At 29.2% G+C, this 16,502-nt stretch overlaps 2 protein-coding genes across 2 annotated transcripts; both read left to right on the plus strand.

Moving 5' to 3' along the window:
- Window positions 1-674: 674 nt before the first annotated feature.
- LOC107472697 (uncharacterized) lies at window positions 675-4,100 on the plus strand. Its single transcript, XM_016092204.3, has 10 exons — window positions 675-827; window positions 953-1,051; window positions 1,152-1,217; window positions 1,321-1,426; window positions 1,733-1,775; window positions 1,935-2,007; window positions 2,699-2,786; window positions 2,924-2,980; window positions 3,064-3,142; window positions 3,699-4,100. The coding sequence occupies exons 2-10, from the start codon at window positions 981-983 to the stop codon at window positions 3,710-3,712; spliced, it is 597 nt and encodes a 198-aa protein (XP_015947690.1). The 5' UTR covers window positions 675-827; window positions 953-980; the 3' UTR covers window positions 3,713-4,100.
- Window positions 4,101-6,209: 2,109 nt separating this feature from the next.
- LOC107472698 (uncharacterized) lies at window positions 6,210-9,368 on the plus strand. The gene is made up of 6 exons (XM_016092205.3): window positions 6,210-6,389; window positions 6,497-6,546; window positions 7,095-7,200; window positions 7,307-7,365; window positions 8,886-8,940; window positions 9,109-9,368. The coding sequence occupies exons 1-5, from the start codon at window positions 6,288-6,290 to the stop codon at window positions 8,935-8,937; spliced, it is 369 nt and encodes a 122-aa protein (XP_015947691.1). The 5' UTR covers window positions 6,210-6,287; the 3' UTR covers window positions 8,938-8,940; window positions 9,109-9,368.
- The last annotated feature ends 7,134 nt before the right edge of the window (window positions 9,369-16,502 follow it).

Below are 16,502 nucleotides of genomic sequence, written 5' to 3' on the forward strand. Positions count from 1 at the left end.
GAATACATTATAGAATCGATTGGCCTGTAACATCCAAAAAGATCAAATTACAAATAAACAAATATAACTACCTTTTACTTATATTGTATCATGAGCGATAAGGATTAATAGAAATGTTTATAGTTTGACCCAACAATCCAATTCGAATCTAATCAATTTAGATTAAAATCTGATCTTCATTAGATCTATTTGAATTATAATTCAATGACAAAAATCGATTCTTATTAGTATGTATTCATTTATTTTAATTATAATATTTAATGTGTTGCTTTTCTTAACTATGTGAATCTTTAATGGGTATATTTGATTTTTTAAATATGATGAACTAATATTGAATTTTTTTTAAATTTTTAAAACTCTTTTTTGGGTTGTTATACAAACTTAACATATTTAATATTTTAGTTTTTACTTTTTAGACTTTATTTAGACTCAATTTTATTCAATTTAAATATGATTTTATTGTGATCCAAAAATAATAAAAAAATTGAAACGGGCCGAAGTGTGTACATGTTCCAAGGCCGTAAAGACACCAATAAAATCTCCTTCTAACAAAGTTCCAAAAAATATTTCTAGCCCAATTTTAGGCCCAAGAGATATACAGTTGGTTCAGCTTCTGAGGACTTAAAGGCAGAGACGGCCCAAGACCCCCCAAAAAAAGGCAGAGAGAGCGTTCACCTTAGCCGTTTCGAGAGCAGACGGCGTCTTGAGAGACCACCGATCCAGGGACAAGTTGGAGCGCGGTTGGCAATCTCTGTGACGGCGACGGCAACTTCAGTCAGTCCTTGTGGAGGAGTCTTAGTGGTGGTTCTTTCTGTTCATATAAAGTGGTATGGAAGTTGCACTCCATCTGTTTGATGTTTTGCTTCATGTATATTATTGTCATAGTTCACCTCAGAAGTTGAATATATAATGCCATATACTTAAAGCAGCTAGGAATTCTATGATTTGCTAGGTTTTTGCATAATCCCTATAGACACAAAATGGGTAAAGCTAAAAAAGGACCAAAATTTGCTGTGAGGAAAAAGGTTATTACCACCAAAGCTATCAAAAAGTGAGTTTTTCTATTTTCTTTTTCTAAATTTCCTAGTATGTTTGGTTTAGCTTTATTTTAAGTCGTTGTTTTTAATTCATATATCAATATTGGAATTCAGCTACAAGCAGGAGGTTTTGGACCCAAGAAAGAAGGATCATGACAAGGAAAAGCTACCCAGAAACGTGTAAGGCTTCATGACTGTCAGTTAGTTCTTTCTTTTTTCAATTGTATTGATCTATTTTGACTTCTCTTTTCAATAACACATGGTCTGAATTTACTTCATTTAGGCCGCGCTATTCTTCGGCACTTTTCTTTGAATACAATACTGCATTGGGACCCCCTTACCGTGTTTTAATCGATACCAACTTCATCAATTTCTCCATCCAGAATAAAGTCAGTGTGCATTACTTAAAATTTTTTATTTTATTTTTTGTTCGAATAAAGTTCAATGTGTTGATGATGATAGTCATATGAATCTGTTCTCAATTTTGCTTTACTTAGAATTTTTTTTTTATTTTATATTTTATATTTTTTTATTTTGTTCGAATGAAGTTCAATGTGTTGATGACAATAGTCATATGATTCTACATGTAATGTTGTTAACATGTGAGGGATTTAAAACCAACTACTATCAACTGTATAATTTTCATGTGAAGTTTCCTAGTTGGTCCTCACAAATCTTTGGCATCGTTTATGCAGTTGGATCTGGAGAAGGAAATGCTGAAGTGTTTATATGCAAAATGTGAGTTAGAAGACAATAGTTACTTATCTAAGTTCATGCTGTGATAGCTTTGCCATGATTATAAAATTGTTTTTCTTTTTCACTATTGGGTAGTGAACATATTAATCTCAATCCCATGTTATCTTCTAACCCTTTCTCTTTGGTATTTTGAATTTTCAGGCACCCCTTGCATCACAGATTGTGTGATGGCAGAGCTTGAAAAGTTAGGGCAGAAATATCGTGTCGCTCTGAGGTAGATGGTTTATGTTGTGCCTTGTATTGTTGGTTATGTGGCCTATATCTTCACATGCTTGTGAAGTTGTGATCCAACAAAAAAAAAAAAAAGCTGTCTCTGTTTCTTCAGGCCTTCATCATCACCATGTGCTTTATTAAAACTTCGGTTTACAAAGAAACAAACCATTGCTCCTCTGAAATACCTAACTTTTCAAAAGAAAAGTAGAGATACCCCATGAAATTTTATTCATTTATCGATTTTTCTTTTAAAATTGTAAGAGGCATATTGAGGCTCTGATTGAAATATATTAAATCACATTGCGTGAAACATCTCTTAAAAAGATGAGGGTTGCGGGTAAAGAAATCATAAGACTCAGTGAACTTTTTCCTTTGAAACATTGTAGTTCTGGGCTACTAGCTTACTTGCTTGCTTATGCTACTATGGATCATATTTCTCTTATAGGCCATTTCTTCGATTTAGATAAGAAAGAAACAACATTATTTTTTTCTTAGTAAACCGACCTGGAAGATGTACATTCTGACACCTTAATGAGTCCTCAAAAGATTAGAGTTTAAGGTAGAACGTGTTTGAACACAAATCTTTACTAGGTCTAAAGTATAGTTTTACTTTTCTTTTATTTTCTTTTTGGTGATAAATTATTATTATAGTATCATCTTAGTGTGTAAGTTTTCATTTTTGTACATGACAGGATTGCAAAGGATCCTCGATTTGAGAGAATACTCTGTACTCATAAAGGGACATATGCTGATGACTGTATTGTTGATAGAGTTACTCGGGTGTGGTTCATTTTACATTATTTTTTAAGTATATGTTAAAAATGTTGTTTCAGAATTATTTTTAAGTAATTGATTGCAAATAACTATTTATTTTTTTCCTCCCAATTTATTTACAAAAACCATTTTCTTGTAAGCAGAATAAGTGCTACATTGTTGCAACTTGTGATCGGGACTTGAAGAGGAGGATCCGGAAGGTAAAGTCATTAATCATTTTGCTTTGCTTATCTTGTTTCTGAATGCAATTGTGTGATCAATGAAGTTGGTTTCTCTATTGCAGATTCCCGGTGTACCAATAATGTACATCACGAAACGCCAGTACTCGATTGAGCGCTTACCTGAAGCAACTATGGGTGGAGGTAAATAATCTAAATTGTATATATAGCACAGTATAATTTGTTTCATTGTCTGTTGCGAAGGGTTAATGTCTAACTTGAAAGAATATGTATACCGTCATCTATTCTTTTGGCTTAGGCTTTGTTTTGTGGACTAACTTTAACAAATTAATAAACAAAAGATAAGCAAAGTTCCTTGTTTAGCTTGTATTCCAAATCTGTTTTGTTTCTAAAATAACATCCTTGTTTGTTGATGAAATTTATAAACACAAATTGGCGTTTTTGTTCCGTAAATTAGTTCAGATCATTGGCTCTCTGCCTCTCTTATATGTTTATTAATCTTTAGTAGTTAATATTCAGATTTCATCAGGTCTTGAAAGCAGTTGAATTGTTATTAGAAATACCAGTGAATAATCATTCTTCTCTTCTTTTTTTTTTTGTTGTTTAACAGGACATGATTGTTTTATGTTTTAATTTTTGCTTTTGCTTTTTCCCTAACTTTTGAACACAGTCAAATCTTTTTTTCTTATTTATTTTCATATTTGGTACTAAACCAACTGAACTACGGTTCTTAATACAGCACCAAGAATATGATGGAGTGACAAAACTGGCAAAGTTCTATATACTAGTAACTCATGTTAGATCCTGCCACAGTTTTCATCCTTTTCCAGCGGCATGGAATTCAAGATGAAGCTTGACATGAATTTGAAGGAACTGTTAAGTTGTTTGATGAAATTTTTCTAGTGTAGCTTCATAGTTATACTTTATCAAATTTTTTGCTAATATATGTAAGTTAAACCTTGGAGTGTCTCACCTACTTTCATTTTCTCAGTTAATCAGTTGCAGACGATTAGAAACTGTAAAGTTGAAATTCACTGGTCTAAGCTTTACAAATTGTATGAGAAAATGGAGATAGCGTATAAGCTTCATCACGTTGTGGAATGTTGAGACAAATTGTATAAGCTTCATTTTTTTTTTCTTTTCTATTTTCCTCATGTATTTCTTTTTGTTTTCATGCAGATTTCATTATAATTATTTTTTCTAGAATAATTTCTATCTAGTTTTTTTTTCTGGGTTTTATCCTCTGTTGTCTATAAACAAAACTTAATTCTAAATCTAAATAAATCAACTAAAATCTTAAACTTCAATTTAAATTTAAATGATATCAAATGCATTATATATCTCTAACTTCCTATACCAAAACTTATTTTTATGAGTTTATATATCCATGTTGTATTAAATAATACCTTGGAAACTTTATTTTTGGGGATTTAATGTTTGACTCTCATCCTATTTAAGAGTAATTTTTTTATTTTATTACCTTTTATTGAAAGAAAAAAAAAGTCCTTAATGTTAAAGGAACCCAACAACTAAAAATAAAAAAAAAACTCTAGAAGCTTTCATAGCAGAACTGGTGCATGTTGACTGGAAAAAGCATGCACAACTCACTGTCAAAGAACTATCAAACAAAATGAATTCATAAAGTAAGTTTCTTTCCAGTCTTTTTTTTTTAAACCAAAACTTCTTATTAATTAGGATGTGGAATTGCCCTTTTCCTCAATATGAAACCATTGCACTACACATTAATATTTAACACTAACAATAATTTGGATCACTCCGATGAAGCCAAATGAGAAGAAAAATGGGGACAACTAGCTAGCAAGCTTTGTTAGATGAATGATAAATAACTCAATTCCTAATAAGGTTAAGATCAACACATGTTTATTTTTTATTTTATTTTATTTTATTTTATTACTATTATTTATTTCTTTTGAAAAAAAAAAAGTGGTAGTCGGAAAGTAAGTGCATCGTCTCCGACAATTTTACATATAAAAAAATATGATGATATGCATCATAGGTTCAAACATCATATATTGTACTTTATGTAAAAAAAAATAAGAATACATAGTTTACTTTTGTAAAAAAAAGAAAATAGTATTATTCCATGTATTTAAACAAATTTTTTATTTTTTAAAAATATGTTACCTAAATTTCAGAAAATTAAAATTATGTTAATTTTTCAATAAATTTTTATAGACATATACATACCTAGTATTATATTATGTGCTTGTTTGGGTGCCATTATTTTGATAAAAAAAAGATCTTTTTTCAAGGAAAAGTTTTTTTTTTATTTTTTAGTGCGTTTGGTAATTTTTAGTAGTAAAAGTAAAAGTATTAGAAAAATAAAAAAAGCACATATTTTTTGAGAAGCTGTAATTTATATCTTTTTCTAAAAAATCTTTTTTTTAAAAAATATTTTTTATATAATAAATAAATAAATAAGTATTTTTATATTGTCATACCCAAATATAATTGATAAATAAATTTTTTTTTTTTGTATATAATACCTAAATATAAAATTATTTTACTTTTCTATAAGATCTTCTAAAAAAAATAATTAAAAAAAAATCTTTACCCAAACAAATTCTATATATGAAAAGATATATTTTGAGAGAAAAATAGATACTAACTCTTTTATATCAACTTTACATATAATAGATATCTGTGTTACACGAGAAACCTTTTCAATTTAAACAAGTTTAATATCAATTAATCCACGGATAAAGACAAGTATACCTCCATATCTTTAAGCAAGGTTTCTATTATTAATATTCGAACTCTATTATTAAAAATTTAATTAATATGTACGATTTGAAAAACTATAACTATAGATAGCATGTCTCCACATGTTTAATAAGTGCTTATTATAATTAAGAGTATCAGAGCTAAGCTATAATATAGTATAAAAAAAAACATTTTAATACTTAACAGAAAAAATATTTATATATTAATTTGTAGAGATTTTAAATTCACCCAAAAATATTTATCTGATTTTTGGTTAATATTTTTTTGATTTTCTAGCATTGCTCTATTTATCTATATTTTAAACGTATCGATACGTATGAATTTATTATCGTACCATAATAAACATCTAAATAATTTGATTAATTTAATTAAATTTTTATCTAAAAATTGTCAGATATCAACTTCACGTGAAGTAGATTTTACATGAATTTTCACCTAATTTATATCTATATTTATTACAATTTTTATACATAAATTAATATAATTTATATCATACCGGCTAAAATTAGAATCAGGAATTTCGCAAGTGTTTATTCCCTTCCCTTGTTCGATTCTCTCTCTTTTCCCCTAATAACAATTCGAAATGTTAATTTCCCTTCGAATTTCACTCTTATCTTTACTCTTATTCTCGTCGCTCCTCTTCATTTCTTCACCGATTCTCGCCAAATCCCGTTACCCAGTTTCCGTACACACCTTCTCCCCTCTAAATTCTTCAATTTGAATACCCTTTTTATCCTATTTATTGCTTATTTTGAATTTTGTTTGTGATTTCATATGTATATGTATATGCAGGATGCTGAAGTGAGGCAGAAGAAGCTTCAGTGCTATACTGATATTGACAGGTTGGTGTTTTCACTTTGTCTTCTTTAATTAAATTTATAAAAATATTACCAAAATAGAAAATATTTAGTTGTCAAGTAAAAGTGGAAGGTGATGTTTTGGTAGCTGTTGTATATTAATTCATATGCTATTGTAATGAAGCACAGTTGCTTTGAATTTTAGTGCTATTCTGAGATTAACATGTGCAATTTGGTTTCTCCATTTTAGGGTAAGGGTTTCCTTTTTTACATTAGGACTAGTAATTATGTTTCATACTCACTTCTTACTTGGTCATTTGAAAGAATGAATTTGATTGGATGACAATATAAGTATATTCCTAGTAAACTCTTTTTTTTTTAAATTATTTTCTTGAATATTTAATTAGGTTTTGTAGAATATTTGTGGAGTTTTGGTGACTATTGTTGATTTGCATTTGGTACTTGGTGACTGCCATGTTTGGTGTTAGGCATTTTTCTTTGTTTTCTTGGATGTTTGTTTTGGATTTGAGAATATATTTGATATTTGGCAACTGTTGATTCACATTTGTGGTTTTTATTTTGTTTTGTGATAGTGGGATATGGGGCTGGCAGTGCAAATCATCTAACATAGCAAGGGAGAATTGTGCCTTGCGATGCCTTTCGCCGTCTTGTTATGAGCTTATGTACAAGAGTGACCCGGTGAGGCGAAATTCTGCATGATAACCTTTTTGAGTTTCTGATAGTATCGAGATTCATGCTTGTTCTTACGTATTGGAGATTCTTTCTATTGTGTTTTTATGTGTAGCTTGAAGAGGGAGAAAAGGACTTCATTCGAGGCCAAGAGTACAAATACTGTATGCATAGGTATGCTCAGATTCTACAACCTGATGCTGATTATATTTATTTATTTTTAATTTTTTTATGAGTTAGCAAAAGAGTTGTTCTGCAATGTTGGAGCCATGGCATTATGCTTGTGGGGTCATAGACTTTTCAATTTTATGTTTAGTTACTGTCTTATTCCTTTCCATAAAATGAACATTCTGCTTTCACATTAGAAATTTTTAAGACAAAGATGCAGAAAAATAAACAGAGAATACTAGTTTATTATAAACAGTTTCTTGATTGGATGTAAGTCCTTTTAGGTTTTGGTGATTAGCCAACATTAAAAATATTTAATATGGCTGACATACGGTTGTAAAAATTATGAGTGACAAATTAGTTTTGTTGTTGTTTTTTTTTTTCATAAAAGCAACTCGTACTTTTCTTTAGGGATTATGTCTTTGACCATAGTGATTGAATTAGAAAAAGCCACTGTTTCATAAGAAAAGCCACCTTATCATTCCAGAGGGAGTTATAGTTCCTAGGGAAGGCCAGATTCATAACTGATGAGAGAAATTTGAATGGTCTGTTGGAGTTTTGACCTATAGTGGGAGGTATCATTCCTTGATGCTACTTCTACATCTTTACAGGGTCTAGTTGTTACTATTCTAAGTGTTGTACCTGTTCTCCTTGTCATGGTGTATCAAAAGAAGCCGAGAACTTTAGATTTTGAACTTTTTACATGTGTACTTCTATTTTTAAAAGCTTTTCTTTTATAAGTAGATCCTTGGTTCCTTTTTTAAGTGCATGACGTTTTGTCTTTCTTCCTTATTTCGTTGATGCTCACTATAAAGGAAATACTGATAATCAGATATGTTGTGAATAATCTGTCCCTGTATTGTATACCAATATTTTATCCCTGTATTTACACTTCTGACTGCAAGTGCATAATGCATTGGAAGGTTTTATATTTTAGCAGTATGGGTTCTAGTCACATACTACCGAGGAAAAGAGTATAAGCTTTTGGTTGTTCACTTTGAAAACTAATGGTTCTCTATTCAGTATTTATTATCATGTGTCTCTTATGCTATAGTATTTCTCAGAAGGAAATGCATTATAACAGATATCATAAATAAGAGTAGAATGCAGAAAATGTGACCTCTCTCTCAAATCTTAGTATAACTCAAAATCTTTTAGATTTATGGTTTTGCTCCCCGAAAAAAAAAAAAAACACTCTAAAGTGAGAAAAATAGTAAAGTGATAAAGTAAGAGATTAATTACTATTGAATTTGTAACTTTATTATATGTGAGTTTTACTATCTTAATTTAAGAGTGATTAAACAGTTATTTTCTCATTTTACCAACTTTCTCACTTTAGAGATGGGTAGGAAAAAGATAAATAAGATTGAGAGATTTGCTTCTTAAACTCATACCTATATACTGAATACTTTAGAACCAAAAACTTATTAAACTCACTTTTATTTATTTAAGTTGGTGATTTGCTTTGTAGCTACATGGCATGTATGGAGCAAGCTTTTGTCCTAATATTTTCCCCTATATCGCAGGTTGTCCTTGGGAGAGAGCCTTGAGGGTGTCAAGGGTGCATTTGATCACTAGCCATTGTATTAAGAGCAATACTAGGGGGCCAGCAACTTTTGTTATTGGTAGTCAGCAAATAGCCATTAATGATGATTTAATGGTGTGAGATTTTATCCAATGACTCACATTTCTCTGCTGGTTATATGCTGGCCAAAATTCAACAAAACTGCTTGTCCCCTAGACTTTTCCTTGTATTAATTCTGAATTGAAGGCACAAGCTACGTACGGCTTATGGCAAATTGGCGAATTCACACTAAGAAAAGAACTTCATATCATATGCTATTAGGAAGAATGTCATGGAACCTTGAGAAACTTTCTGTGATTAAATTATTAAAAAGGGAAAAAATGCAAATGCGTATTGTCATAGTTTCGGCTTATTAGTTTGTATGAAAAAGTTGTTTATTGTCAAGAATGAAAGTATATAATTATAAACTCTGGATTATTATAAATTATTGCTATGTAATTTAGTTTTATTACCATAAAACTAATATACCGTTGCTAATATTTTACAAAATAAAATTCATATAATAAATAATATTATATGAAATTGTTTATCAACGCATTTATATTGTTTTATATCAATAATTTATAAACGTGTAAAACAGGTAATTGAGTGAGTTTAAAAATAATGGTGCGTGTATGGAAAATTGAGTAAAAAATAGATATGATTAATGTTAAAATATTTGAAAGACTAGTTAACAGAGTGTAAAGTTTAGAAATCATTTAGACTAGTGGTTCAAATAAGATCAACTTGTTCTTTCTATTTAGAAATCATTTAAATTTGTTTTTATATTTGAATTAATATTAATGAATTACTTAATTAATTTTATTAAAAATATTATTTCCTAAAATTTTTCTGTAATTTTTACATTGTTAATTAGTCAAACTGATGAAAGGATTAACTTGATCTACAATATAAAATTATATGATTAATTTTAAAAGGTGAAAACATTCATACCTAGTTATTTTTATCTGAATTTGATAGTTAAAAATTGTTTGATAATAATTTAATTAAATATGTTGAATCATCTAAACGGTTAACTGTTAAATCAACTATTAACTTTATATGAAGATAATTATACGTGACAAATAATCTCAAAAAGATGCTAACGACAAATAATCTTTAAAAAATTTAAAAATACAACAAAAGATCTAGATATTAAATATATAGTCTAAAAATTTTTTAGAGATTAGATTTTAATACAATCTTTTGCAAATATTATTAAAAAAATAAAATCTTTTTATTTTTAAAGTTTAATAATTTTATATCTAGGTGATTTTGTTTAAAAACTTTTTTATTGTAAATGACAAATTTTTTTAAAAAATAAAAAAAATAAAGATCAAATTTTACTTCAAAATTTTTTAGATACTTTTTAAATATTTATTTAAATTTCAGCCCCCAAAGATTTTAAAAACGAATATTTTAGTCTCTAAAAAAAATTAATATACAGATCAATCCCTATCGTTTTTCTCCGTCAGACATATCAGTCTCCAGTCTATTTTCCGGCATGACTCATCAACAGAGATTGCTGACTTGACACGTTAAGTCACGTACGTTGCCGTTAATTGTCCACGTGTGCGAGTAGGACAAAACAGTCCCTCGGCTTGTTAATAAAAACGTCGCCGTATCCAAAATACTTCTCCTTTCTCGTTCTTCATCATTGAAGGTCTCATGAAACCCTAGTTCTTCATTTGCAGGAATTGACATATCCAGGTTCAGTTTCAATGATGCCAAGTAGAGGAAGTTCGTCTTATTCGAATTGCCATAGAGGGAGACACAGTTTTTCGAGTGGTAATGATCTCGTACATGGTGATGTGAGGAGTCTGAGAAACGTTAAAATTACGAAAGGACAATACTCAAAATGCTTATGCTGTATATAATAATTTTTATTCCAAAAATTCATAAAAATTCGAGGAGGTTATTTTTTAGATTCCCACTATATAAGGTAAGTAATTGTTGACATTCTAATTAGTTAAAATAAAAAAATTTGTGTTGAATAATGTTTGTGAAATAGGCAGAAAAAATTCTCTCGCTGTAAGTTCTTTGCATGAGCTGGCTAGATTTTTGATATCCACTTTAATGATGATGTTGTGGGGGTCATGTCTAGTGCAAAATTAGTTGCAAATGTGTCATCCATTTGTGAGACTGAAGATGTTAGTTTGGGACAGAAACTAATAAAATTATAGAGTAGAATTATATGTTAGAGATTCATCAAAATATAATCCTAAAGATTAACTCCAAGAGTAGAGATTTTAATGTAGCATCTATTTTTATGGTTTTAGCATTGTTAGTTTTGGTCATGACAGGAGTTATTATTGCCTTGTAAGAGATTTAGAGTTGGAGGTATGTGTAAACTTGCTTTTAGTTCAATATTTGAATGCTATTTCGATAAAGTTGTAAAAAAATTTGTAACGATTTTTTGGATTAAATAGTAGTAACTTAAAGCAAGTTTTTGTAATATGTATGCTTGCTAAAAAATTTTTCATTGCATTATTAATCAAAGCGTAATCACCTAATGATTTCTCACCTAATGTTATTTACATGTAAAGTTGATACAAATTATAAAGATAGTCACAAATAAATAGAAATAACAATAACACACCATTATTTTTAATGCGAAAAATTTGGAAACTAAAATAATTTAGTCATAATTAGCCAAAAAATTTTGTTTGACTTCACTTATATAATTTCTTTATATTTTGATTTTTTATCTTACTCTTTTATTACTCAACTTATCATATTATATTCTTAACTATTAAACTGTAACATACTATATATTAATAAGATCTTTTATAATTTGATTTTCATATATATTATTACATTAAAAACTAATCATAATAATATACTTTGAATGTCACTGATGTTAATTGATTTTTCTTTGTAACCACTAATTTATTGTTTTCTTATTGTTTCACTGTACCTACATAATATTATAAAGGTTGGAATAATCTAAATTTTAATTGTCATTAATTTTAATTATTTCTTTTGTAGTCACTAATTTATTATCTCACTTACGTAATATTTGTTTCATATTTTTTAAAGTGAAATAATAATTTATTCTGATTTTTTAACACAAATATTTTCAAAATTTATCATAATTGGATTTAAAAAATATCAAATACTTAAATTAATTTATTCAATTAACAAATTTACTCATAATATCTATAAGTTCATACACATAACATCCATAATTTCATATTAATAACATCAATAATTTCATACTCATAATATTCATAATTTTATAGATATAATGTTTATGATTAATAAATTTTTACAATTAATATTACCAAATTTCAAACTATGTGTCTTATTATATTTTTTAAATTATTATCTCATATGTGTACTAATGGATTATAATTTTAATTATTTAAATATTTTTTATTTAATATCCATATGTATGTTTATTTATTGATTTTAATATAATGAGTTAATAATTATTTTTAAAAATTTATTTTTTAATTTTTATTTATATTTTATATTTTATTTTTTATTTTCTAATAGTCTATATGTAAAATATAAGTTGTATAATATTTATAATTAATGAATTGGTGTCAATTTATTATTTATTATTTTATTTTGTAGGTTAAAAACTAATAATTTTAGACGTTTTTAATAAATAGAGACTAATCAAATATGAAATATTTTTATTTTTTATAAAATGTTTTAATGTGATTTGAGATTTTTCTAGGATTAAAAATATCAAAATTTAAAATTTTTATTTGAAAAAAAAAATTGTAGAATTATGAATGTAATAATAATTAAAGAGTATTTTTTTTTAGATTTAATTCACATTAAACTTAGAATTGACTTTTAGTGTAATTAAATGAGAAATTAAAAGATAGTTATAAAAAAAATTAATTGTGTTAATTAAGTCCGAAGAGTGATTTACACTCTCTTATAAATGCAAATATTATTGATCATGTATTTTTATTTATTGTCTATAATATTTTGACTACCTAACATTATTCTTTCAATACTAAATAAACCATTGTAGATATTGTAAAATAAATAAAGAAGAAGTAATAAAATAAAATATAAATAGAAAAATAATACTATCAGTATTTATCAATACTATTATATTACTATAAAGATAATATATTAATATTATATTAGTAGTATGTGAAGAAAGAAAGTAAAGAAGTGCTTTATATAAGAAAAGAGAGAGATAGAAAGTATTTACTTTATTATTGCTGTATGTCAAAAGCATCTCACGATGCCTTCTATTTATACATGTAAAGTGTCTTCATTTTCAACCTTCATTTATTGGATTTTGTATTGTAAAGTGATTCATTCAGTCTTGAGAAAAGATAGCCACCCAAGACATACGTGGTCATCCATCTTTATCACAACACTCCCCCTTGGATGACCATTTAGGATTATACCTTACTAAAGAAAAACCCAGTGAGAAAAAAACCTTAGTGAAGGAAAAAGAGTACAAAATCCTTTGTGATGGGGACTGCCTCATTAAAAACCTTGTAAAAAAAACCCAATAGAAAAAAACCTGACCAAGAAAAAAAGAGTATAGTCTCCCCCTCTTGTCGACATCATTTAATGTCTCGAAATTAGCGCATCCCAATCTCATGTACCAGTCTTTCAAAGGAGGATTTTAGGAGTGACTTTGTAAATAAATCTGCCAGATTATCACTTGAGCGGATCTGTTGGATATCAATTGTCCCTTGATTTTGAAGATCATGAGTGAAGAAGAATTTGGGAGAAATATGTTTTGTTCTATCACCTTTGATGTATCCGCCTTTAAGTTGAGCAATACATACTGTATTATCTTCAAACAGGACAGTTGGAGTTATTTTCTGATCAATCAATCTACATGATGACAGAATATATTGGATCAAACTCCTCATCCAAAAACACTCTCGACTAGCTTCATGTATCGCTAGTATTTCAGCATGATTAGAGGATGTTGCTACAATTGTCTATTTCGTGAACCTCCATGATATAGCTGTACCACCATATGTGAATAGGTATCCTGTTTGGGATATCCCTTTATGTGGATCAGACAAGTATCCAGCATATGCATAGCCAACTAATTGTGACTTGGATCCATAGGGATAAAACAATCCCATATCAACCGTTCCATGAAGATATCGAAAGATTTGTTTGATTCCACTTCAATGTCTTTTGATTAGAGAGGAACTATATCTTGCTAGTAAATTCACAGCAAATGATATATCAGGTCGTGTATTATTAACAAGATATATTAGTGCTCCAATGGCACTAAGATATGGTACTTCAGGACCAAGGATATCTTCATTTTCTTCTTTAGGACGGAATTGATCCTTTTCCACATCCAAAGATCTTACGATCATTGGGGTACTCAAGGGATGTGACTTATCCATATAAAATCTTTTCAAGATCTTCTCTGTGTATGTTGTTTGATGAATAAAGATCTCATTTTTTATATGCTCGATCTGCAAGTCGAGACAAAATGTAGTCCTTCCAAGATCTTTCATCTCAAACTCTTCTTTTAGAGTTTTTATAATTGTTGCAATCTCTTTAGGAGTTCCAATGATATTTAAATCATCAACGTACACAGCAATTATAATGAATTCAGATGCAGGTTTCTTTATGAAAACACATGGACAGATATCATCATTCTTGACCCATTTTTGGCCAGATACTCAGTAAGACGATTATACCACATTCGTCTAGATTACTTTAGACCATATAAAGATCTTTGCAATTTAACTGAGTATAACCCTTGCGAATATTCATTGGATGGTTTAGATATCTTTAGTCCTTCAGGGGCTTTCATATAGATATCTGGATCTAATGAACCGTATAAATAGGCTGTTACCACATCCATTAAATACACATGCAGATAAACTGACTAAATAACGCAATGTGATCGCATCCACTACAGGAGAATACGTTTCTTCATAATCTATACCGGACCTTTGTGAAAAACCTTGTGCTACAAGTCGAGCTTTGTAGCGTACAACTTCATTTTTCTCATTTTGTTTTCTCACAAATACCCATCGGTATCCAACAGGTTTTACATCTTCAGGTGTACGGACTACAGGTCTAAAGACTTCACGTTTTGTTAGTGAGTCTAATTCAGTCTTCATGGCTTCTTTCCATTTTGGCCAATCATTTCTTTGTTGACATTCTTCGACTGATCTTGGCTCAAGATTCCTACTTTCATGCATGATATTTAATATCACATTATATGCAAATATTTCATTGACAATTGTCTTATTTCGGTCTCATTTCTCTCCTGTAAAGACATAATTTATCAAGATCTCGTCATTTTCACAATTTTTAGGTACCTGAACGTCTTCTGGCATTAAAATTATATTAGAATTTTGGACAACTGCATGTGTCTTTACTGTGTCTTTTTCAACAGGAATAGTATTCACCTCTTTTCGCTTTTGAGAATTTTTGTCTTTGGAACCGACAGGCCTGCCACGCTTCTGGCGTGTATTTGCTTCGGTGGTAATTTGTCGAATTGGGACATCAATTCGAATTGGGACATTTTCTGCTGGTATATAAGATTTGGTTATCCTATTTGTATCGAAAAATGCATCAGGCGTTTCATTTTTTATTCTTTGCAAATGTATAATCTTTTAAACTTCTAGTTCACATTGCCCTGATCGAGGATCTAAATGCATCAATGATGATGCATTCTAATTAAGTTCCTTTTTAAGAAGCTTATTATCTCCACCTAATGTTGGAAATTTTGATTCATCAAAATAACAATTTACAAATCAGACTTTAAACACATCCCTAGTTTGTATCTCAAGATACTTTTCTATAGAGGGAGAATCATATCCAACATATATCCCCAATTTTCTTTGGGATCCTATTTTGGTGCGATTAGGTGGTGCAATGGGAACATATATTGCACACCCAAATATTCTTAAATGGGAAATATTTGGCTACTGGCCAAAAGCTAATTGCATAGGAGAGAACTAATAGTAACTCGTTGGTCTCAAACGAATAAGTGTTGCGGCATGTAAAATAGCATGTCCCAAACTGATAGTAACTCGTTGGCCTCAAACGAATAAGTGCTGCGGCATGTAAAATAGCATGCCCCAAATCGAGGTTGGGAGATTTGTTCTCATAAGTAAGGGTCTAGCAATTAATTGGAGGCGTTTAATAAGTGATTCTGCTAACCCATTTTGTGTGTGAATATAAGCTACTGGATGTTCAACATTTATTCCATTAGCCATACAATAAGCATCAAAAGCTTGGGAAGTAAATTCACCAGCATTATCAAGACGAATTGCTTTGATTGGATTTTCTGGAAATTGTACTTTTAATCAAATAATTTGAGCCAGTAATATCGCAAACGCCAGGTTGCCAGAAGACAATAAGCACACATGTGACTATTTCGAAGATGCGTCTATCAAGACCATAAAATATCTAAAAGATCCACATGGTGGATGAATAGGTCCACATATATCACATTGAATCCTTTCTAGGAATTCAGAGGACTCAAATCCAATCTTTACTGGTGATAGCCTTAAAATTAACTTCCCTCGAGAACATGCAGCACAACAAAATTCACTAGATTTAAGAATCTTCTGGGTCTTTAGTGAATGTCCATGGGAGTTTTCAATAATTC

Source organism: Arachis duranensis, chromosome 2 (genome assembly GCF_000817695.3).
Source record: "Arachis duranensis cultivar V14167 chromosome 2, aradu.V14167.gnm2.J7QH, whole genome shotgun sequence".
In the NCBI taxonomy this organism is placed as follows: Eukaryota; Viridiplantae; Streptophyta; class Magnoliopsida; order Fabales; family Fabaceae; genus Arachis; species Arachis duranensis.

Bases quoted from the DNA above. Each gene is read 5' to 3' on its own strand.
- LOC107472697 (XM_016092204.3), top strand. From the start codon at position 981: ATGGGTAAAGCTAAAAAAGGACCAAAATTTGCTGTGAGGAAAAAGGTT. The intron at 1,052-1,151 runs GTGAGTTTTTCT...ATTGGAATTCAG, and splicing joins ACCACCAAAGCTATCAAAAA to CTACAAGCAGGAGGTTTTGG. The intron at 1,776-1,934 runs GTGAGTTAGAAG...TTGAATTTTCAG, and splicing joins GAAGTGTTTATATGCAAAAT to GCACCCCTTGCATCACAGAT.
- LOC107472698 (XM_016092205.3), top strand. From the start codon at position 6,288: ATGTTAATTTCCCTTCGAATTTCACTCTTATCTTTACTCTTATTCTCG. The intron at 6,390-6,496 runs GTACACACCTTC...ATGTATATGCAG, and splicing joins AATCCCGTTACCCAGTTTCC to GATGCTGAAGTGAGGCAGAA. The intron at 7,201-7,306 runs GTGAGGCGAAAT...TTTTATGTGTAG, and splicing joins TTATGTACAAGAGTGACCCG to CTTGAAGAGGGAGAAAAGGA.